This window comes from Lutra lutra, chromosome 8 (genome assembly GCF_902655055.1).
Source record: "Lutra lutra chromosome 8, mLutLut1.2, whole genome shotgun sequence".
NCBI lineage: Eukaryota > Metazoa > Chordata > Mammalia > Carnivora > Mustelidae > Lutra > Lutra lutra.
Window position 1 is genome coordinate 55,739,783 of NC_062285.1, and position 22,201 is coordinate 55,761,983.

At 42.6% G+C, this 22,201-nt stretch overlaps 1 protein-coding gene across 4 annotated transcripts in view; it reads right to left on the reverse strand.

Annotated features, from left to right (window-relative positions):
• Positions 1 to 1,771: 1,771 nt before the first annotated feature.
• EIF4B (eukaryotic translation initiation factor 4B) overlaps positions 1,772 to 22,201 on the reverse strand; it is a 32,339-nt gene continuing 11,909 nt past the window's right edge. The window contains exons 4-15 of one of the 4 annotated variants that reach the window (XM_047740790.1): positions 20,166 to 20,282; positions 18,252 to 18,306; positions 17,623 to 17,757; positions 12,508 to 12,645; positions 12,231 to 12,404; positions 8,480 to 8,708; positions 7,482 to 7,594; positions 5,848 to 6,061; positions 5,251 to 5,306; positions 4,599 to 4,707; positions 4,247 to 4,319; positions 1,772 to 3,881 (exon numbers count right to left, since the gene is read on the reverse strand). In XM_047740790.1, coding sequence (XP_047596746.1) covers positions 3,801 to 3,881; positions 4,247 to 4,319; positions 4,599 to 4,707; positions 5,251 to 5,306; positions 5,848 to 6,061; positions 7,482 to 7,594; positions 8,480 to 8,708; positions 12,231 to 12,404; positions 12,508 to 12,645; positions 17,623 to 17,757; positions 18,252 to 18,306; positions 20,166 to 20,282 — 1,494 coding nt within the window. In that variant the 3' untranslated portion in view covers positions 1,772 to 3,800. The remainder of the gene's footprint in view (positions 3,882 to 4,246; positions 4,320 to 4,598; positions 4,708 to 5,250; positions 5,307 to 5,847; positions 6,062 to 7,481; positions 7,595 to 8,479; positions 8,709 to 12,230; positions 12,405 to 12,507; positions 12,646 to 17,622; positions 17,758 to 18,251; positions 18,307 to 20,165; positions 20,283 to 22,201) is intronic. The other 3 variants (XM_047740791.1, XM_047740793.1, XM_047740794.1) reach the window with 3 other exon arrangements.

Sequence of the window (22,201 nt, forward strand, 5' to 3'; positions counted from 1 at the left end):
AAACTCCTCTTTGGTGAGGCGGGAGGGTGAGGGAAGTCAGTCCCCACTTCACTTGTGGCCCTGGGGGCTATAATGGTTGCCAAGAAACAAGGTTTTATTTGAGAAATAATGCTTCCCAGGAGCAGATGTGTAGCTCCTTTCCCACTTTCGGAGAAACCAGATGCTGTGAGCTTGCTTTGTGCTTGAGGTGATGCCTTCGGGCCTGGCTGGGACCTCACTGCCTGGGTCCCAGAGCCTAGTGCGTGATTGTTTGGGAGAATCTCCGCTATGTGTACTTACAGGGGACCCAAGCTGCTTGGAAGTGACCCTTATAAAATAGGATGCCATACCTGATCCCTTCTGGTCACTCAAGGTTCATAGCAGGATGACAGGACACACCAGTCCTGGGATCCGTTTCTGCTTCTGCGCTTCTGAGAGTGTCCGCACATCCTGAGGACGGGGCCATCCCAGCACCTACCTTTCCCTTGGATTTCGAGTGCCCTCTTGGGACACAGTACATACAGGGAGTGCCTTCTCTACCCTTCCTGTGCCCAACCAATGTGAAGCTCTAAGTTAGCTTTTCCCATTTTTATTCTTTCCATCATTTTCCTGGCACTGTGGAGAGGAGCTTGAAATGAAGGCTTGGAGAAAGCAGCAGACTGATGCCAGTGTTTGAGGTGGGTTCCCCAGGCGGCCTGGTAATTTCGTTCTCACCTAAACCCACGTGGAAGACTTGCAGTCAGCACAGAGCCCCACGTTTGAAGAGATCAGTGCACCGGCAAGAACCCCAAGAGCAGCTACTGCAAAAGCCACTTGGGTAACTGGGCTCCTGTCAGCACAGCCTCCCCATCTTCCTCCAAATTGTTTCCTGAGGTTTCCGGGGTTCTTTGCTCCACCCCCTCGTGACCTTAAGGATTCTCGGCCACCATCCTTGTTCCTGCCTTGCAATCCAACATTCTGTCTCTAGCTATTTGGAAAATTCCCACTTAGTCTATGACTGAGAAAAGGAGAAAAGGGGTGCCTGGGTGGCTCAAATTTAAACGTCTGACTCTTGATTTCAGCTCAGGTCAGGAACCTTAAGGGTTGTGAGATCGAGCCCCTCATTGGGCTCTGCACTGGGCATACAGTCTGCTTAAGATTTTCTTTTCCAACTGTCCCTTTCCTCACTTCTCTCTCTTAAAACAAAAAAACAAAAAACAGGTACCCCCCCCCCAAACAGGGAACTTGCTGTGAACAGTGAAAAACCTGATTTAAAAAAAATAAAAGGGACGCCTGGGTGGCTCAGTTGGTTGGACGACTGCCTTCGGCTCAGGTCATGATCCCGGAATCCTGGGATCGAGTCCCACATCAGGCTCCCAGCTCCATGGGGAGTCTGCTTCTCCCTCTGACCTTCTCCTAGCTCATGCTCTCTCTCAGTCTCTCTCTCAAATAAATAAAATCTTTAAAAAAAAATAAATTAAGAGGAAAGGGGTCTCAGTTATAACCCAGCCCAGCTTGTCGAGTTAATTCCATTCCTGTGCTGAGTAGCCAGGAAAGCAGAGGCAGAACCTCTCCAGACTGCTGAAGGGCGGAGCAGATATCAAATATTAAATGTTAACACCAGACAAAAAAGGCTGGAGGGGAGTGGGTGCAAATTCCCAGTTCTTGGGCCTCAATAAACCTAGCTTCCCTTGGTAACCCCGCCCTCTGTTCCTGCACAGAACAGACTAATGCAGACAGGACTAGAGAGATGGGGGTGGGGAGGCAATAGAAAGGCACAGGTATATGGTCAAAAGAAATTTCAGCATTAAGGTGAACTTTAAAGATCAGATTTATTTGGAGAAAACAAAACAAAACAAAAAAGCCCACAACCCAAAGGATGGGATTTTACATCTCAAGAGATCTCCCAGGTATTAAGTCTACAGATTACAAATCATTTTCATAGAAGATATTTTGTACAAATTTTACATGTATTAAGGAGCGGGACAGAACCCGTTTCTGTGGAAACGGGGGCAGGAGGGGAGTGGGGAAAAAACAGCTTTTTTGGATACAACCATTTGGAAGGAGTAGACCCAAAGAGGGCAAAACCTACCTTTTCAATGGTATTGAAACAAAAAACCCAACAACAGAACACCAACCCCTTTCAGCCTTGGGTAGTTCTCTAAAATCCACTTCCTGGCTACTGGCCAATCCAAGCCAATTATTTAAAGTTACTTCACTTGGAAGTCTTTTATGTCCACGGGGTAAAGGACTCATTAGCTCACTGCTGCAGCACTCCACCAACACGTCCGCTGGAGGGGCAGGGTCTAACCTAGGACTGATGGGAGAAGGGCTCGCGAACAAGAGACCAGGGTGTCACTTCTCTGCCGGTCCCAGTATTACCCATAAGGACACCATCTCCTGGGCTGACAGTACAAAGGTGCACATAAAAGGAGGCCAGTTAAGCTATTGTGGTACAACAGAAGCCAGGACCTTGCTAAACAGTTCTCTCCGCTATTATTTGTTCTCTCAAGGGAAGCTTAAGGAAAAAAAAACCAAAAACACAACAACAAAAAACCCCCTCAAAACCACCAAAAAACCACATTGGTCGAGGCCACATTATAAATCCAAACACTGTATGGGATTTCAGTGGAGAAGGAAAACTTAAGAACAAAACCAAAAAGCCCCCATCAAGGTTGTAAGAACAGCTCACAATGTCCCTATTTTCCACCCTCACTCACCGCCCAAGACCATTAATTCCAGTTTTCTGAGGTGTAAAGGGGGTCAAAGAAATCGAAGCAGGGATGGAGGGAAGGAATGAGAGTCCAAAGACACGAGAGAGCCAAGATTTGTTGGAGAAGAGCCTGTGATTCCTTATTTGCTTCTGCTCCCTGGGGTGGACAGAAAAAGCCCAGGTCAGGTGTGTGGTTTAAGCAGAAGCTGTTTTGGGGGAGGGAACAGCGAAGAGTAGCATGAGGATAGGAGACCAGGACGAGAGCCTACATTTTCAAAGCTTCAAGATTTCAACAGACTGTGGATATATGTGAACTTCCAGAAAGGATAGTGTTTAAGAAAGGGCAAAACCAGGACACAGTAAAGACGGGAATTCCCATGATCCTGAAGTGCTTCTTGCTCCAGTGTTCACTGGAGGTCATGCCGTTTCCCCCAATCATCGGTGCAAAATAATTAGTCCCTTCCCCATAACCTCCTTTCAAACTACGATTTCCCCGCTTATTTTGGTCACCAAGCAGTCCTGTTCTTTAGTGGTCCAGAGACTCACTCCCAACTACCCCCCTGGGGGGTAAAAATGAAGGAATCCCCCCAGGAACTCCGAATTAAGTAAGAGGAGGGGCAGGCAGCCTCCTAGAGACTAGAACTTCAGAGACTAAACCTACCTTTCCAAGGATGGAAAATTTATTCAGGTAATGTTTGAGAATTCATATATGCCACAACAGGATCATAAGAATTAAAATGTAGAAATCTCACTCTTCCTTAAGCCTGCCCTACTGCTCAACCAGGTTCCAGACACTGCATCGCTGTCACTGCCATTCTGCTAAATGGAGGCCCCCAGGCACTAATCACACAGGCAACTGCATGTGTCGCAAAAATGCACAACCTTGCCATGAAAAGCTGTACGTCTCTTTCTCTCTGGCTACATTGGCGATTCTCCAGTTAGTTCAATACTTTAAAGGCTGCAGCAGCATGCAAAAGAATTTTTCATTTTGTTTTTTGTTTTTTTTAAAAAAAGTTAAGAAAGGTCTCCAGGAGATGGTGAGTTTTATTGTCTTGTCTGGATAGAGGTTTGATTTGCTCTCGAATGTTCCAGGGTGGAGAGACTAGGAGAAAGCACAGGATGCAGAGGTCTATTCGGTGTAATCGTCTCCCTCGTTCTCATCTTCGCCATCAACAGAGAGAGCAGCATACTTGCTTGCAGAACTGAACTTCTGGAATAGACAAGAGGGAAAAAATCACCAAGGCCTTGAATTCTCACATCAAAACTGAAGAAACAGCATACGGGTACTTGCGCAAAATGGAGGGGACAGCCCAGGCCACACCCACTCACTCACTCAGCATCTCCCACTGTAGAGTAGCTAGGGTGAGTGGCTCAGAGGCCCATGTACTCTTACTGAAGTCCCTCCACCACCTTTCATCTCTGAGAGGGGATGAGAGGCACGAAAGGGAGAAAACTGAACAGTCAGGTACATTTGCTATCTCGAACAAACAGCAGTGCCTGACTCCCCACCACTCCCTGGGAGCCCCGAACATAAAGGAGTTCAAGGGCAGACATGAGCAAGCACCCAACACTTACAGAAGCTGGATTTTCTTCAGGTTTCTTTGGCTCAGGTGCAGATCGGGAGTCTTGATCCTTTTTGCCATCTTTCCTGCAGAGGCATAAGGGTAAAACCACATCTTTAGGAGAGGACTGTCCCAACTCCCACAGGTAGCCGGGAGGCACTGAATAGGTACCTCCAGTCAGCAGTCCTTGTTATCCGGACTTTCGTTTCTAGATTCTTAGAACTGTAACTGTCCATATTGGTTGACTTTCCTTTGTTTATAGCAGGAGATCTGGCAATGCTTGGAGGACCAAGAACAACTAACTACAAAGACGCACGTACCTAGCATTAGATGGAAGATTAAAAATGATGAGAGAACACTCATACCTATCTGACTCCTTCCAGTGGTCCTTGTTCCCTCCGTCTCCTGGGCCACGGCTGGAGTTCCCACTTTGGCCTTTTGGGACACTCACCCCATCTACTTTGTTTTCATCTGCTTGAGTGGAGACACAAAAATAAATGAAAAACAAGTAACCACTCTCTTTGCCCTAGGTATCCCTTCGGCTGCAGAAAAGCATGCCCGTGTATACCGAGGGAAATTCAGCCTCACCCCAACCCAGACTTCCTTCCCAAACCCTTCTTCCCACGTTCCCCCGCCCCCAAATAAGACCCACTAAAAAGTTCCACCGTAGGGTTATGCCATCATTAACAGCAAAGTGGAATTGAAGGACTGTGATGCTGTGGAGTGACCTTGGCCTTAGAGATGGCGACCTTCTAATCTGGACTGAGCATGTTAATTTCCTTCCGATTCTTTTTTTCCCCTTTCAAAGAAATGTTCTACCAGGAAAGGGCAGGGCACCATGCCTTCTCCGAAGAGACCACTCCTGCCCTCTACTGGTAAGAAAAAGCAGATAATCTAAGAATCTTAAACACAAAAACAGGTGCAAAATTACACTAGAGTTCTGCATTTCATGAGACCCCTATAGGCCTTTATTGAGGCCTCTAGCTACGTGAAACACTGACTTCCTGTTGGTCTTACCTCTCCTTGCTGGTCCTTCCTCAGGTGGTTGAGATGGAACTACTTTCCCCCCACCACTAGAAGGAAAACATGCAATTATATTCGTCAGTCTTAGGGAAGGAACAGAAATGAAATGTATAATCATTCTCCAAATAGTAAACTTTACAGAGAACCAAAAATACATACTTAACATTGTGGAACATTAAAATACAGGAAAGACAACAATGAAAGCAATTATGTGAACACTCACGAAGTACGATGTCCTGTCGGATCACCATGCATGCAAGGGGAGTATTACTATTTTACAAAGAAGAATCCTAAGACTTAGGGAAGTAAACGGACCCCCAAAGCCATGCTGCGATCTGTGGCAGCAGCAACTCCTGATTACTGATCTGCAGATTTCGAGTAGATGTCAACCAGTTATCAGAATATTCCAGAAAACTGAATAATGGCTTCAATGAGCCCCCTCCAGCACACCACTGATTCTGAACTAAGAGCAAAGATAGCATAACTTAAAAAGATGCTGTTAAGGCCAACAGCTAGGGCCCTTTCCATTATGACATCACCATGTTTAAGATTCTACAGCTAAGCAACTGTTCTGCTCCCAAGCTGACTCACCTGGTAGGGGATGGCTGCTCTGTGTCTGAGCTCTGCGATCGAGCAGGAGGGATGGAACTTCGCTTCACCCAAGCATTCTCCTTTGGCGGAGGGGCTGGCATTACCTTCAGAGGCTGTTCAGATTTGGGAGGCTTGGAAGTTGGAGAGTGACAGTCTTCCTCCTTACTGGGTGCTTCATTTTCTAGAGACTTTTCACTCTCTCTCCTTCGTGCATCTGTGAAGTCAGAATAGGAAGGCTGCCTTATCAGGAAAAGCTATTATACAACATCTATTCAGGATCTCAAGAGAATGGAAAATGGTTCACACCCAAGCTGACCTCTTTTCACCATTATTCTTAAATACAGACCTGTATTTGGGGCCCAACAGATGAAATTATCCCCAAATTGGTGGTTACTAAATGTCACATTGAGAAAAGTGACATTTTTTACTGATTCAAGAAAAAGAGGAAAAATCATGGCTCTCCAAGGAGAGCCACCTGACCTTTCCTAGGAACGAGTACTCTATTTTAGGGTTACAGTCTTTCTACGTTTTCAGCGCACTGTTAAAATGTCTGTACTTGGAGAGTATGTATCCTGTGTGGAAGAGGACCTCTATGAACCTCCAACCTCAGGAACCACTGATCAAATTTTAGTTTGGAGGCTCAACACAAACACATGCACACAGATAGACATTTACAAAAAAACCCAGAACATACTTCTTTTTAAGGGCACCAAGTGTCTCCTCAAAACTTGCCCGATTCTTTGTGCAGCCTCCTCAGGTACATAATCAACCCAACAATCACACTCTCACCTGGCTACAAACAGAGGCATTACCATCCTGTTACTAAAAGGCTACCCCAGTATGAATAATTTCCAGAAACCTTGTAAAATACCTGGGTGAATTTTTAAATCATCTCAGCCCAGAGCCATGCTTTGAAATGCTCAAGTACAGGGGCGCCTGGGTGGCTCAGTAGGTTAAGCCTCTGCCTTCGGCTCAGGTCATGATCTCAGGGTCCTGGGATTGAGCCCCGCATTGGGCTCCCTGCTCAGCAGGGAGCCGGTTTCCTTCCCTCTCTCTCTCTGCCTGTCTACTTGTGATCTGTCAAATAAATAAAATCTAAAAAAAAAAAAAAAAAAAAAAGTGAAATGCTCAAGTACAAATCAATTTAGAGGTGGGAGGAAAAAACTTAAAAAACACTGGTTCACAATAAGGGAAGGGAGGTGTTATGATTTAATCACTTGGTTTCCAAAAACACTAAACATGTTTGTGACCAACTGATAAATTCAAGGAAGAAAGGAAGGAAGGATCAAGAGCAGATCATCGCTTGAGACACTGCTCTGGTCATATGTTGACATCCAAAAAGGCTGGCGAGAGAGCTGTGTGACGGTGACTGTTCTAAAGAAAACTCTGGAACATCAAGACATAAAGGGACAAACCTAACAGTCAAGTATACTCTTCAGTGGAAGATTATTAAACAGATCACCTAAGTCTCTTCTGGTGCTTCTATGTCAGATTTTTCAGACCAGGACACGTGACATTCTGATCAATCTATGCTAATCCAAATAAAGCTTCTGTGACTCAATTTAAAAACCCAAAGTCTCTGCATAATTTGGTTATGGCTCATTTATGGAAAGGGGCAATAACATGATACCCACCCTGGTCTGACTTACTTCTGCCAGATGTGGCCGAGGTCCCAGTCTGTGATGACTCACTTCCTGTCCTGGACCGTTCTCGTTCCTGAGTCTCTTCACTTCGCCAGCTTGGGTGTCTGTACAAAGATTTAAAAAATAGAAAACAACTGAAGTCCAGCTCAATTAAAGCCACCCTGGACCCATGCTGACCCCTCAATAACGATCACTAATATTCTACCACGCTGTGTTTGTGGGTGGGATGGGTGTGTACCTGTCTCTCTTTCTCAAACCATCTGGAAGCTGCTGACACTAAGATACTTTGGCTCTGAACACTTCAAGGACCAACTAGGGTTAAGAATATTCTCCTACATAACCTACAGCCTTACCCTTACTGGTAACCCAACTCTACAAGCCACTCAAAACTAGGCCACTTTTCAGAATGTTATTACAAGAGGTTTCTACCCTATTGGATCCAATTCCACCTTTTAATAACAAACACTTCAGTAATGACTCCTTTAACATACACCCAAGTAAAATTAAATGAAAAATATCTTACAGTCGACACGTAACATAAGTGAAAACATTTTCTCTCTACTCTACCCCAGTAACCTGGGCAGGAGGCACATCCACTAACCTCACCATGGTTGGATTTTACTCCATACACTAAAGCCAGATTTGGCAATTTTTTTCTTACTGAGTCAGATAAACTTTACTTATAAAAAAGGAACAAGCCATAATTTGCCCACTCCTATATTAAATCACTACCAATTTATACCTGTCAGAGGTTAAGGCCGTTCAAGCCCTTTTAAAAACTGCTAAGGCCAGGCAACGAACTCGTTGGGTGTGACTGTCTATATACTGCAGAGCCCCTAGCGGCCCAGCTCATGTACACTAACCGCTAGTAAGCGACAACCAGCAACACCTACATGAATTTCCCAAGGGTGCCCTAGGGATGCGCCGCCTGGCCCATCAGGAGCCACTCCACACCTAGGCAAGAAACCTGTAATCGAGGAGAACCTCACCTCTCCCGGGGCCGACGGTCTAGTTTTGGCTCATCCAGCTGGCGCTGCAGCTTCTCCTGCTCCTTCTGCAGCCGCTCTTCTACTTCTCGCTCTCTAGCAGCTGTGTCAACAGGCTTTGCCCCTCCAAAGATAGAGGCCGCTCGACTGGACTGGGAGGTGCTAGCAGAGGAATCATCTTCCTTAGGTGTACTCCGAGGCTTTAGATTCAGTTTGGGTCTTTGGGGGGGACCTAAGTTAAATAAAACTCTAAGTAACAGTTTTTCAAAATCACCAAAAGCTGATGGCTCAAAGCCAGATGCCCAGACACGGGTCTAAGAAAATGCTGCATGGGATTCACAGTACTGGCCTAGCCAACACAGCCAAGGACAGTCAGTCTCTCCACTACCATACCCATGAGGCAGCACCACACTGAAGGGAAGACTGGGAAAGGTAAACACTTGTATTACACACACAGTGAGTCACCACAACTACTACTACCTGCAAGAAATGTCCAATTTTGATAAACTTCTAAATGGAAAGTATCTTGGTCAAAATGTGGTCTGGAAGATGGACTACTTCAGGAGGCTAAGAAGGGCTCATGAGAGTATCATGGGAAAGACTAGTTCCTACACACTTGTCTCCGCGTAGAATGTAAATCTGACAGTGATTCACAAAGCACTGAACAGCTGATGTAAACGCTAAAGGAATATGATTTCCTCTTGGATCCAAGCTGTCAGAATCAAGATAAACCTTAGTGTTTCAACGGAATTGTATTTCTCAAAATCAGTGTTTATCCTAAATAATTAAGACATACAAAAGATAAACAAGATAAAACCTACATGTCCCAACCACCCACCTGGCTTAAGTAATAAAACATTCTAAAATCCACACAGAAGGCTCCTGAGTATCTTTCCCGTCACGATATGCGTAGCTGTGTTCTGTCCTCTCATAACCACTATGCTCAAATTGGGCTTATCACTCCCATGCAGGTCTTTATACTTTCACTACGGAACACATATATGTATCTACAAAAAGAGGACCGTTTAGCAAGATTTACAATTTTTGTTTATTTATTTATTTATTTTTAAAAACATTTTATTTATTTATTTGACAGACAGAGCAAGCAGAAGTAGGCAGAGAGGTAGGCAGAGGGAGAAGGGGAAACAGGCTCCCCACTGAGCAGAGAGCCTGATGCAGGGCTCGATCCCAGGACCCTGAGATCATGACCTGAGCTGAAGGCAGAGGCTTAACCCACTGAGCCACCCAGGCACCGCAAGATTTACATTTTTAAAATACAGGTATGTTAAAGATTTTATTCATTGACTTGACAGGGAGAGAGAGCCAGAGAGCAAAAGCAGGGGGATTAACAGAGGGAGAGGGAGAAGTGGGCTCCCCACCGAGCGGAGAGCCTGAAAAGGGGCTTAATCCCAGGACCCCAGGATCATGATCTGAACCAAAGACAGATCCTTAACTGAGCCACCCATGCACCCCAAAATTTAAATTTCGGTAAGGTTTTTTTTTTTTTTTTTAAAGATTTTATTTATTTATTTGACAGAGATCACAAGCAGGCAGAGAGGCAGATAGAGGAGGTGGGGGAAGAAGGCTCCCTGCTGAGCAGAGAGTCCAATGTGGGGCTTGATCCCACGACCCTGAGATCATGACCTGAGCCAAAGGCAGAGGCTTAAACCACTGAACCACCCAGGCGTCCCTCAGTAAGAGTTTTAAGCTGGCAATTTATAGAAAACTTCTGAGATACAGCTTTTTAAAAAAAAAGATTTAAGTAATCTCTATATCCTATGAGGGGCTCAAACCCAGAACCCTAAGATCAAGAGTTGCATGCTCCATCAGCTGAGCCAATCAGGACCCACCCCCACCCCTGAGATCCACTTTTAATATGTGTAAGTTTGCGAAGGGTCCGTTAACTCCCCCTTTTATAGGGTAAAACTCGGGATCAGAAAGAGTAACTCATTTAAGCCATACACCTAATATTTGGAAGACCAAAGGATGAAATCTGTATTATCAAACCAACTCTATGTTCCTCCCACTATAGTACACATAACGTCCTTTTTATCTTCCTCTGATAATTTCCGTTTGTTTTAGCTACTCAAAAAATGACGAGCACCTACTTTACAAATACTGCGCTAAGTTCAGATATATGACAGTTGGGTAGTTTTTAGTTCCTGCCTGCAAGGAGCACAATTTAATGGGAGGATCAGAATAAAAAAAAAGAACACAGTATGCTAAGCTCTACAGAGCAGATTTATCCCCCCTGGAAGTTCTTAGACTGGGGCTGTTTGGGGAAGCTTGTGAAGACTTCAAAATGGGAACTCCTGAAAGTCTAGAAAACTTAGCAAGCACCTAATGGTAGGTAGCACTGAAGAGGTAAACTGTAGGCAGAATAGTGAAGAATAGTGACCCCTGTATGTCAGGGGCACAGACAAATGGCTATCTTTCAGGCCATGGAGAGACTAGGAGCAAAATAATCTAATTAGCTCTTGTTCTAGAAAGACAATCTGTGCTAGTGTGAAGACAGAATGAGTCAGGGAAATTTGTTAGTAATGTGGGTATAGCAACGAGGTCTGAATAAAACCAGTGGCAGTGACTCTGGAGCTGAGGGGGCAGATCATAGAGGAGGCGCAGGGCAGGATCACCGGAAAAGAGGGATGAGGTGTACAGTTACTGAGGGAGGAAAAAATGATGTGAGAGAAGAAAAGGTCACGAGTCAAGGAGACCCAAAGTCCACACCCAGAACTCCACTTTTCTCTCTAGTAAAGTGGAAAGGAGAAACATTATCAATACCAGATAGAATTCTTAAGACTGTATAGTATCCGTGGGGCGCTTGGGTGGCTCAGTCAGTTAAGTGTCCGCCTTCAGCTCAGGTTATGATCCCGGGGTCCTGGGATGGAGCCCCAAATAGGGCTCCCTGCTCAGTGGGGAACATGTTTCTTCTTCTTCCTCTGTCCCTCCCCGTTTGTGCTCCCTCTCCCTCTCAAATAAATAAATAAAATCTAAAAAAAAAAAAAAGACTGTGATACCTGTGAGAGCACTCAGCTCACTGCTGGTGAAGAGTAAATGCTTAGTGTTAGTATTTCTAGGATGCAGCATGGGAAGAGGAAACTGCTAACGGCAATGACAGCAATGCTTTAAAAATGAATTGAAAGTTTTGTTTAAAAAAAAAAAAAAAAACTTGGCGCACAGGGCTAACATTGGGATGTTAAGGCTAGGCAAGCTGCTAAAAATAACTGAAGAGAAAAACTGGGTCAGACATCTTAGTTTTTGGATGATACTAATGAAGTCAGATTCAAGTATCAGCCATTTATTGATACTTTTTGAGATTTGTAACACAATAGTTTTCTATAAATGTTATAACACGAGGGACTTAATTTTAGAAGAGGTATGCTGACACCTCACCATTAATTAACAATGACTGTGGAGTAATGGCACCGAAATCACCAACATTCAGTTTTTAATCCTGCTGTGCCAATCACTGCCTAGGAGACCACGTGGCAAATGTTCTTTTCTCGTCTGTATATTCCACCAATTTTAACTGAAAAATCTCTATGCTAAGGCAACTTAGAAGAACTCGACTTTGCTATTTCCATTATGTCACCTTTGTCCCATGTCTTTTTGCTGTGCTCTGCCATACCTTTTATAACATATAAATTCCATCCTGTTTCTAAAACCCACTTACGGGGTTTGAGACGTAACTGATAATTTTCTAATCGGTTTCTCCAGTGGTCTGCTCTATTAGTAAGCAAAAGAAAATGATTACCTCTATCATCACGCCTATAGTCATCCCGAGAGTAATCATCTCTGGAGCTCCATGACCGATCGTCTCGTCTGTCGTATCGGTCTTCATAGCGGTCCCCGCCTCCTCTGTAGTCGTCATCCCTACGGTACCCACTACCAAATGCTCTTCTGCCACTGCCTATCCTGGAATCGTAGCCTGTAAATATATCCCAAATTATGATCATCACGTTGGAGGGAACAAAGGCAAGAAAGGGGTTCTTGAAAGACAGCAATTTCACTTGGTTGTGTTTTGTAATGACCTCTGTCGTAGTCTCTGCTGCCTCGGTCATCATAGCGATCCCGGCCCCCGTATCGATCCATATCTCGGCGTGGGCCATCACGATACCCATCCCGATACCCATCGCGGTATCGATCTGAATCGTAACGATCTCGATACTCTAGAGAGAAAAAAGACAAGGTAATGTCATTCCCTTTTCTTTGACACCATTAATAGGAAGAAGCTTGATAGCCCATGAAGTCAATTTGATTTCATGAGTTCAGTCACTACTATGCTTATTTTCATGAAAGTAAATCACTTTATGGGATGCTTGGGTGGCTCAGTTGATTAAGTGTCTGCTTTTGGCTCAGTCATGATCCCAGGGTCCTGGGATCCAGTCCTGCATCAGGCTCCTGGCTCAGTGGGGAGTCTGCTTCCCCACCACAGCCTGCCGCTCCCCCTCTGCACACATAAATATGTAAAATGTTAAAAAAAATTTTTTTTTTTTTACTTTAAATCCAAAGTGGGAAAATGTGAACTGAAGTAAGTTTTTTTGGTATTTGATTTTAAAAATTTTCTCTGGTTATTCAATAAACATTGCCAAGCTAATAATTTAGGAATTAAGAAAGAGAAAAATCTCTATATATCTCATAATGGATTTCCAGCATTAAAGACTTAAATACACTAGAAGATAAGTGGAATCTGTCTTTTCTGATTGGTTCTAAAGAACCAAAGGCCACTTAAAAAGTTAGCATAAGAAAACACACAAACACCAAAGCTGAGAGGCAAACAAAATGGGAAAAATATGTGTGACACAGGACACCGGATTAATTGGCTATCACCTAAGGAAGAGAAACTGTAATTCACAGGCTGTTTCCCACCACCAAAATGGCGAACACTAAAAATAAGAGGTACCTCTGATGTTGGCAAAGTTTAGGGGAATAAGTAGATTCCTTTGCTGCTGCGGAGTCTAAAATAGCACAACCACTCTGAAAGTTATTTCAGAAATATACACTAACAGCTTTAAAATCACGTATACTCTCTGGGCCAACAATTCAATTTCTAGGAATTTATCCTGAGAAAACAACTGGGAATATTATAAAGACACATGTATAAGGAGGCTCACTGCAATAGTTTTTTTAAAAAGATTTTATTTATTTGAGAGAGAGAGAGGAAGAGAGAGGGAGAGAGAGAGCGTGCGCATGCATATACACGAGTGGAGGGTAAAGGGAGAGTGAGAAGCAGACTTCCCAGTGAGCAGGGAGCCCGATGTGGGGTTTGATCTGGGACCCTGAGATCATGACCTAAGCCGAAGGCAGATGCTTAATAGACTGAGCCACCCAGGTGCCCCTGCAATGTTGTCTGTGATATTGAAAGTGTTGAGTGCACAACCTATGGATTAAATAAATCAGGGGGCATCCATACAAAGCAACCATTAAAAATGGAACAAGAAAAGTACTGACTCTACGTGTTCATGACACTTGAAAACTGTAGTTTAACACATACATGAATAACAGTATCACAGGTGCCCAAATACCAGAAATTTGTTTAAGACTGTTGTAGAGCTCAGGTGGCAAACTACACAATATAAGGCATTTATAAAAGAAGGTGGGGGCTAATTAGCTTTGGCTAACTTGCTAGATCTTCCAATTTTCTGAGAAAGCTGGAATCCCTATTTTTACATGAAAAAAAACCTCAATTCCCAAATATGAATCAATTAAAACAAACAAAAAAAACCTTAACAATATTTTGAGTTTAATAATTTATGCACGCAGACCAAACAAGGATTTTACTTTTACTACTTCCTTTAAAGCGATGATTTAATTTTGGAAATGATTATCATTTTGTCTACATTCCCTGTTAGCTTAAATTTTAAGTTAAAGGACATGCTAATGTTGGCAAAACAATTATACAAAGGAGAGAATCTAAAACAGAATTCAAAAACCAAGAATCAGCCTTGTGTTTATTTTGAAATACATATCTGATTTCTAGAGGCAGATGAACTATACACTTACTTAGATAATAAAAAAATGATAATAAGCTTGCTCTCACTGAAACAGTTGGCCAGGAAACATACAAATGTTTGCTGAGATTTTTATAGTAACATTTAGTTAACTACCCCCACCCCCCAAGTCTTTTATGGGCCTAATGCCTAGAACAGGAGTCTCTAAAAACTTGGCAGAACTGACGTAGGGGCCATCACCTCGTCTTACAAACTTGGCAGCTTTGTAATTCACATTCACTCTTTCTTGTTATCCATCCTGCTTGCTCAAAGTTCAAGGTTTCTTTTTTTGTTGTTTTTAATTTTATTTATTTATCTGACAGAGAGACAGTGAGAGCACAAACAGGGAGAGCAACAGAGGGAGGAGAGGGAGAAGCAAGCTACCCACTGAGCAGGAAGCCCCACATGGGGGTTGGTCTCAGAACCCTGGGATCATGACCTGAGTGGAAGGCAGACTCCCAATGCAACTGAGCCACCCAGACTCCCCACCCAAGCTCAAGGTTGAGAAAATAGTCCTGTTCTTTAATTCAAAACAGGACCCTTGGTCTGACTGCTTTCTCTTTCAAGAGTCATTTCTTCGCGTTAACAACAGAACCTCTTGCATAAATGTTGACATGAAACGTAGTTCTCCCCAAGACTTTGCCTGGTCACAAAAATCTTAACTGAAAAGTCAGATATAAACTTGATTCCTTCTTCCTTCTCTGACATCTTCTTAGGTTAGGGAGGACTCTTTAAAAACAGAATTCTCTCTTGTTGCTTCCTCAATTTTATCTGGTACACACCTCACAAGGTGTCTCACAAAATTAAAATACTTATGAACTGAGGTTGTTCTTTTTCTTTCACTTATAAAAATATTTCTAACACACAAAGAAGAACAGAATCAACTCTAACAGACTTCTGTACCTGTACTTACTAGGTTTGGGGGATGCCAACAGCTTGCCGTGTTTACTTCAGTTTTTAAATTTAAAAGTAGTAGGTTACAAATATAGCTAAAGGGCTCCCTTTACCCTCACCCAAACTCATGGTGGTGGTAAGTTACATTACGGTGCATACATTTTTATAATTTACATATTAACACTGTACAACAGTTTTCAAATTTTTACACAATTTTGCCATTTCCCCTCAACATTATAGGTTTTGAATTTCATCCGGATCATTATGTGTAGATTATGTTTTATTATACAAAAAAATTTCTATCATTTCTTTACTGCATTAATGTTCTTTCTTCACATATTTCAATAAAGTTGCTGATTTTTCCCCATGAAAGTTTTGTCTATCTTTTGTTGGATTTAGGTGGTGTATGTAAAAGTTGTTGATTCATCCCAACTCTTACCTAAGGACATTCTCTATTTCCCTTTTCCTTTCTCTAAATTATAGTTGATTTATTTGAGTACCATTTCTTTCCCCCAGTATAAAGAATGTCCAATGAGGATACAATTTTTGTCTGTTTTGTTCACTGCTATATCCTGAGCTTAGAACACTATCTGGCATATGATAGACATTTATTATTATTCTTCTTTTTAAAGATTTTATTTATTTATTTATCTGACAGAGACAACACAGGAGAGCACAAGCAAGGGGAGCAGAGAGGGAGAAGCAGGCTCCCCACTGAGCAAGGAGCCTGACTTGAGGCTTGATCCCAGGACCCTGGGATCATGACCTGAGCCAAAGGCAGACGCTTAATGACTGAGCCACCCAGGCGCCTGACATTTATTATTTTTGAAGTGAATGAATTTTCTATTGTTTTAAAAGGTATATTAAAAAATTCCATTTTAACTGTTGGCTGCTAGTAATGCAACCAATCTTTCTGTACAATGCTCTTAACTCAGCAATTTTTTTTTTAAAGATTTTATTTATTTATTTGACAGAGATCACAAGTAGGCAGAGAGGCAGGCAGAGAGAGGAGAAAGCAGGTTCCCTGCTGAGCAGAGACCCGGATGTGGGGCTTGATCCCAGGATGCTGGGATCATGACCTGAGCCGAAGGCAGAGGCTAAACCACTGAGCCACCCAGGCACCCCCAATTTTTTTTTTTTTAAGATTTCATTTATTTATTTGACAGAGAGAGAGACACAGCGAGAGGGAACACAAGCAGGGGGGGTGGGAAAGGGAGAAGCAGGCTTCCTGCCAAGAAGGGACCCCAATGTGGCGCTTGATCCCAGGAACCCTGGGATCATGACCTGAGCCAAAGGCAGATGCTTAACAACTGAGCCACCCCACCCAGGCGCCCCACTGACCCAGCAATCTTTTTTTTTTTTTTTAAAAAGGTTTTATTTATTAGAGAGAGAGAGAGACAGAGAGAGACAGACATATCACAAGTAGCCAGAGAGGTAGGCAGAGAAAGAGGGGGAAACAGGCTCCCTGCTGAGCAGAGAGCCCGATACGGGGGCTCGATCCCAGGACCCTGAGGTCATGACCTGAGCCGAAGGCAGAGGCTTAACCCACTGAGCCACACAGGCGCCCCTTAACCCAGCAATCTTGCTGAACTTTTGTTCCTTTCTTTATAAGGTCAGTTGGGTTTCTTTGTGAACAACTGTTCCTATTTTTATTTATTTTATTTTATTTTTTGGAGGGGAACAGAGGTGGAAAGACAATCTTTTTTTTTTTTTTTAAATTTAAAGATTTTTATTTATTTATTTGACAGAGAGAGATCACAAGTAGACGGAGAGGCAGGCAGAGAGAGAGAGAGGGAAGCAGGCTCCCTGCTGAGCAGAGAGCCCGATGCGGGACTCGATCCCAGGACCCTGAGATCATGACCTGAGCCGAAGGCAGCAGCTTTAACCCACTGAGCCACCCAGGCGCCCGGAAAGACAATCTTAAGCAGGCTCCATGCCCAGCATGGACCGTGGCAAGATGCTGGATCTCATGACCCTGAGATCATGACCTGAGCTGAAACCATGAGTTGAAGGTTAACTGACTGAGCCACGAAGGTGCCCCTAAACAACTTGATTTATTCTTTATCTGGCAAGGTTTTATTTAAAATTATAAATTTATCAAATTCTTTTGCCTCTATCAATTCCTTTGGGTATTATAAAATTTTGGGGGGGGGTATACTGCTCTCTCCCTTTATACTTATGTGGTCATTTACATTCATATACTTATCTTATTACAAAGTCCCCAGAACACAGAAGAAACTCACTTGATAAAAATGAACTTACTGTCTCCAAAGCTATCATCACCTCTCCTTGGCGGGTAATCATCGAAGCTGTCTGTGGCAGGACGCGCCCTCCAGTCTGTATCTGTTTTGTCAGAATCCCGATTTCTATCTCGGCCAAAAGAACGATCATCCCTGTCTATAGATATAAATTTAAAAACCACAAGTTAGCACACAAAAACTTCTGCCTAGTATTTCTCACACACCCAGATCCCACCCCCGATAGACTGGATAAATGAAATCAGGCCCTTGTTTTGCTAGGTACACCTCATCTATTCATTACGTATTCATGTTCACCCAGATCAATCAGGGTTTCCCCTCGTCAATACTATCAGTATTCTGGGCAGATCATTCTTCGCTGTGGGGAGTTGTCCTATGCAGGTCCTATGATTGACCACAGGATTCTACCTAGTAGGGGTCAGCAGCACTCCCCAGTTCTGATAACTCTAGATGTCTCCATGCACTGATAAACACCCCCTGTGGGGCAAAATCACCCTTAGTTGAGAACTAGTGCTCTTGTTTCAGGCAGGCCTACCGCTCTCCAATTCTATGAAAATTTTCTGGGAAAGGGTGCCTCTGCTTTGTCATCTCAGGACCAAAACAAAACAGGAAGATTTCTATCAGCTTTCTTACCTTTATCCTGTGCTTGATCAGCAACGTCCACTCGAATTCTCCTGTTACCTAGAGACTGAGAGCATAGGACCACATTAACCAACCTTTTGCCCCATTATGCACAAATCCCATGAGTGACCTTGAACGTCTGGGCATAGCAGAAGCACTGGGGGAAGGAAGATAAAGGAAAAACACTGTAATCTAGCCAACACTCCAATTTGTTGGCTAAAGAATCCTTTATAAAGACTTGAAAACTGAAATAACCCCTTAGAATTAACAAATTTAAATTGGGCTTATATCAACATCACATAAATTATCTTACTGTTTTTATAAAGCTGTATTTCACAAAATATGCCTTTTAACTATTAAAGGCAATTTATCAAGTGTAATAAACTAAAAATAATTCCCGGGCAACTAGCTAATAAAAGGCATATTTGGGTCCAGAACAATGATTCATTCAGACATTTGTGGAGCTCCTACTATGCACAGCAAAGGTGCAACAAGCATGGTCTCTATTATCTCAAGTTCTTCCACTCAATATTACCTTTGGATAAATCAGTTCCTCCAGGACACCCTCTGACTTCCCCTTCCCACATCATTACTTATACACTTTGAACCCAATTAATTCTACTGCTGATTTTTCCTCATTTCACAGTAGAATCTACAGCTGAAGAAGGATAACAGCCAGTTTTAGTTGAAAACACCGGGAATTATATTAAATGCCACTATGATGCAATCTCTAGAAACAAAGTAACTCCTAAGTCTGGGCCATGACAGCATTTACATAATAGACAATTCAGCAAACTTCAAATAATAAAACTGTATGGTATTCTTCCCCTTATCCAGATTGATATTAAAAATTAGTAAGGTTAATAAAACCTGAAAATGATCTGAGAAGAAAAAACTTTGAAACAACTTTAAGCTTTTTATGTATTTCATTTTTGTAATTTACTTCAGATTATCATGGTTGTACTCAATTATGAGAAAGGAGGAATACGGATTGCAATCTCGTCAAATGGCAGATTTGGACCATAGAGTTTTGGCACAAATGGCCCTGGAAATTGCCTTCTCAAGAAACAGTTAAGGGGTTTCTGGAATTAAAAGAGGAAAAAAAAAAAAGCCCCTTTCCTTCCCAGATACAATTAGTTTGATTTTTAGTCACTAGAGGTTAAAAAACAAAACACAAAAGCAGATCTTATACTAGAAACTTCCATAACTAACAGGTAATAAAATCTTTAAAATATCCTGCTTGGGCTAGCTTAAGGATCACTACATGGCACAAATTACTCAAATAACTTTAATTAGTCAGATTTAATCCCCGTATCTCCCTCATGTATTAATAGCTCAATATCCTCTCCCTACTAATCTCTTGTGTGTCTGGACAGAAAAACATCTATGGGCAATGTTAAAGAGCAGAAGCACTAAATGTTGATCGTCATTTTCCTGCAGGAGATTCCTAGGAAAATGTATTACAAATGACATTCAACTGAGAAATGTTTCCAAACTCTCTTAAAATGATCAAAAACACTGTTAACTTCCCGGAAAACCAGATAATGCCTTTAACACTAAATTGATTAACATAATTTTTCTATTTGCTTTGACCTGGTCAGATTATTTTAAAAAGCAAAGCCATGAGAGTTGAAACAAAGCTGTGAATGAATGAATGAGAGCTTCTATTAAAGACTTGGTTGTGGTGGGTTTCTTCCATTATTTTCCACCGGAGTACCTCCCTGAGTTATTAGAGCCTACTGAATTTGCTAAAGCAAAATGAGACCTGCTAGATTTTTGAATGTCAGGTGTTACACTGTGCTTTTCTTTGTAGGTATTACGACAATCTTTGAAATAGCTAGTGACCCAACCAAAAATATACTGATAAACGTTAAGAATGGTTAGCTCCCACCCCTCTAACTCCCCACCTTCTTTTCTTTTCTTTACCTCTTCGTTGAGGCTCAGGGCACTGAGCAAAGAATCCAGGTCCTCAAACTCAGCATAACCAAAACCTTTCAACCTCTCTGGATTGCTGGGTTCACGAGGTAAACGCACTGCACTGATCTGAAGGAGTAAAGAAACGTATTTCCCAATTGAGTGTTCTTGTTCATTTGTCTCCCCCGCACCCCCCAACCACTGCATATGCAGTGAATTTCTCTGAAGAACACAAAACAACTGGGACGTCTGGGTGGCTGAGTCCATTAAGGGCTTGACTCTTAATCTCAGGGTTGTGAGTTCAAGTTCCACAATGCACTCCACGCTGGGCCTAGAGCCTACCGAAAACAAAAAAACCACAAGAACCTGGTTGTCCCCAGAAGGAAAACTGGTGCAAAGGGACAGAAGACAGACTTCACTGTAAGCCACTGAACCTTTCCCATTTGAATAATATGAATTTAACCCTTAAAAAAACCCCCAAAAAAAACAAAAAAAACAAAAAAAAATGAACTTGAGTTCAGGGTAGTCCTTGTATCCCTGACTTTTGCCTCATTCTACAAGTCAAGTTTTTAGTTGTTTTTCAATAAAAATCAACTATCCATTCCAGAATCAGTTTATTTTAGTCATCTCTTTATGCCTATATTATAGTTGGTTTAATTTTTTTAAAGGACTTTATTTATTTGATAGAGAGAAAGAGAGAGATCACAAGTAGGCAGAGAGGCAGGCGGGGGGCGGGGGGGGGGGGGGGGGGGCGCAGGCTTCCTCCTGAGCAGAGAACCTGATGCGGGGCTCAATCCCAGGACCTTGATTTCATGACCTGAGCTGAAGGCAGAGGCTTAACCCACTGAGCCACCCAGTCGCCCCCTTATAGTTGGTTTCAATACATTATTTCCAATTCTATTTCAGAAATTCAACTCCGTTTCTGCCAGGTTTCTAGGCTGTGTACTTCTTGGAGACCTTACCTGAGAAATGTTACTATCTTCATATATTAACAATAGCTTGGCTGAATCAAACCTGGATTGTAAACCTCTGTCAGGCCTACCTCTTCTGTTGAGTTCTAAGACGGCAAACTGGTGAACTTTTTTTTTTTTTTTTTTTTAAAGATTTTATTTTTATTTATTTGACAGAGAGAGATCACAAGCAGATGGAGAGGCAGGCAGAGAAAGAGAGAGAGGGAAGCAGGCTCCCCGCTGAGCAGAGAGCCCGATGCGGGCCTCGATCCCAGGACCCTGAGATCATGACCTGAGCCGAAGGCAGCGGCCTAACCCACTGAGCCACCCAGGCGCCCCAAACTGGTGAACTCTTAAAGCACAGAAAAAATTTACTCTAACCTGGTTTTGAGGTTACCCTGTGTTTTCTAATTGCAGGTTTGCAGGACACCTTCAAGTTTCATAAAAAAACTTTCCCTGGCCCTAATTTGTATTTATTATTTACAACAGGTATGTACTCTTCATTTCCAATTTTAGGACCATTTCCAAATACCTTTAGCTATTTTCTGGCCAGCTTTTTGATGGCTTCTATATATTTTCTTACCCTTTTACTTCAATCCTTCGGTATTTTGCATATATTCAAGTTATATTCTTCTGCAGCACTGATGTGACACTTTTCTCTGTCTCCCAAGACACAAATTTTGTTATAGCCTCTTTTAAATTATAGTTTAAGCCACCACTTCAATAGAGCAGGAAAAGGAAGAAAATATCAAAGGAGAAGTAGCCCCAGACCAATTCTAGAGCATTAACAGTGAGAAGCCTGAGTGGGCTAGAGATTATTCAACACTATACAGAAGAGGCCAAGAAAATGAAATAAAAAACAGGTCAGCCTTCTAGTTGTACTACAAATTCGTACAGAGAGGAGATTTATAGGTGGCAGTCAAAAAATAATCACATTGTGGGGTGCCTGGCTCACTCAGTCAGTAGAGCATGGGACTTTTTAAAAGATTTTATTTATTTTAGAGAGAGACAGAGAGAAAGAGAGCAGCATTCAAGCCAGGGCATAGGAAGAGGGAGAGAATCTTCAAGCAGACTTCCTGTTGAGCACAGAGCCTGACA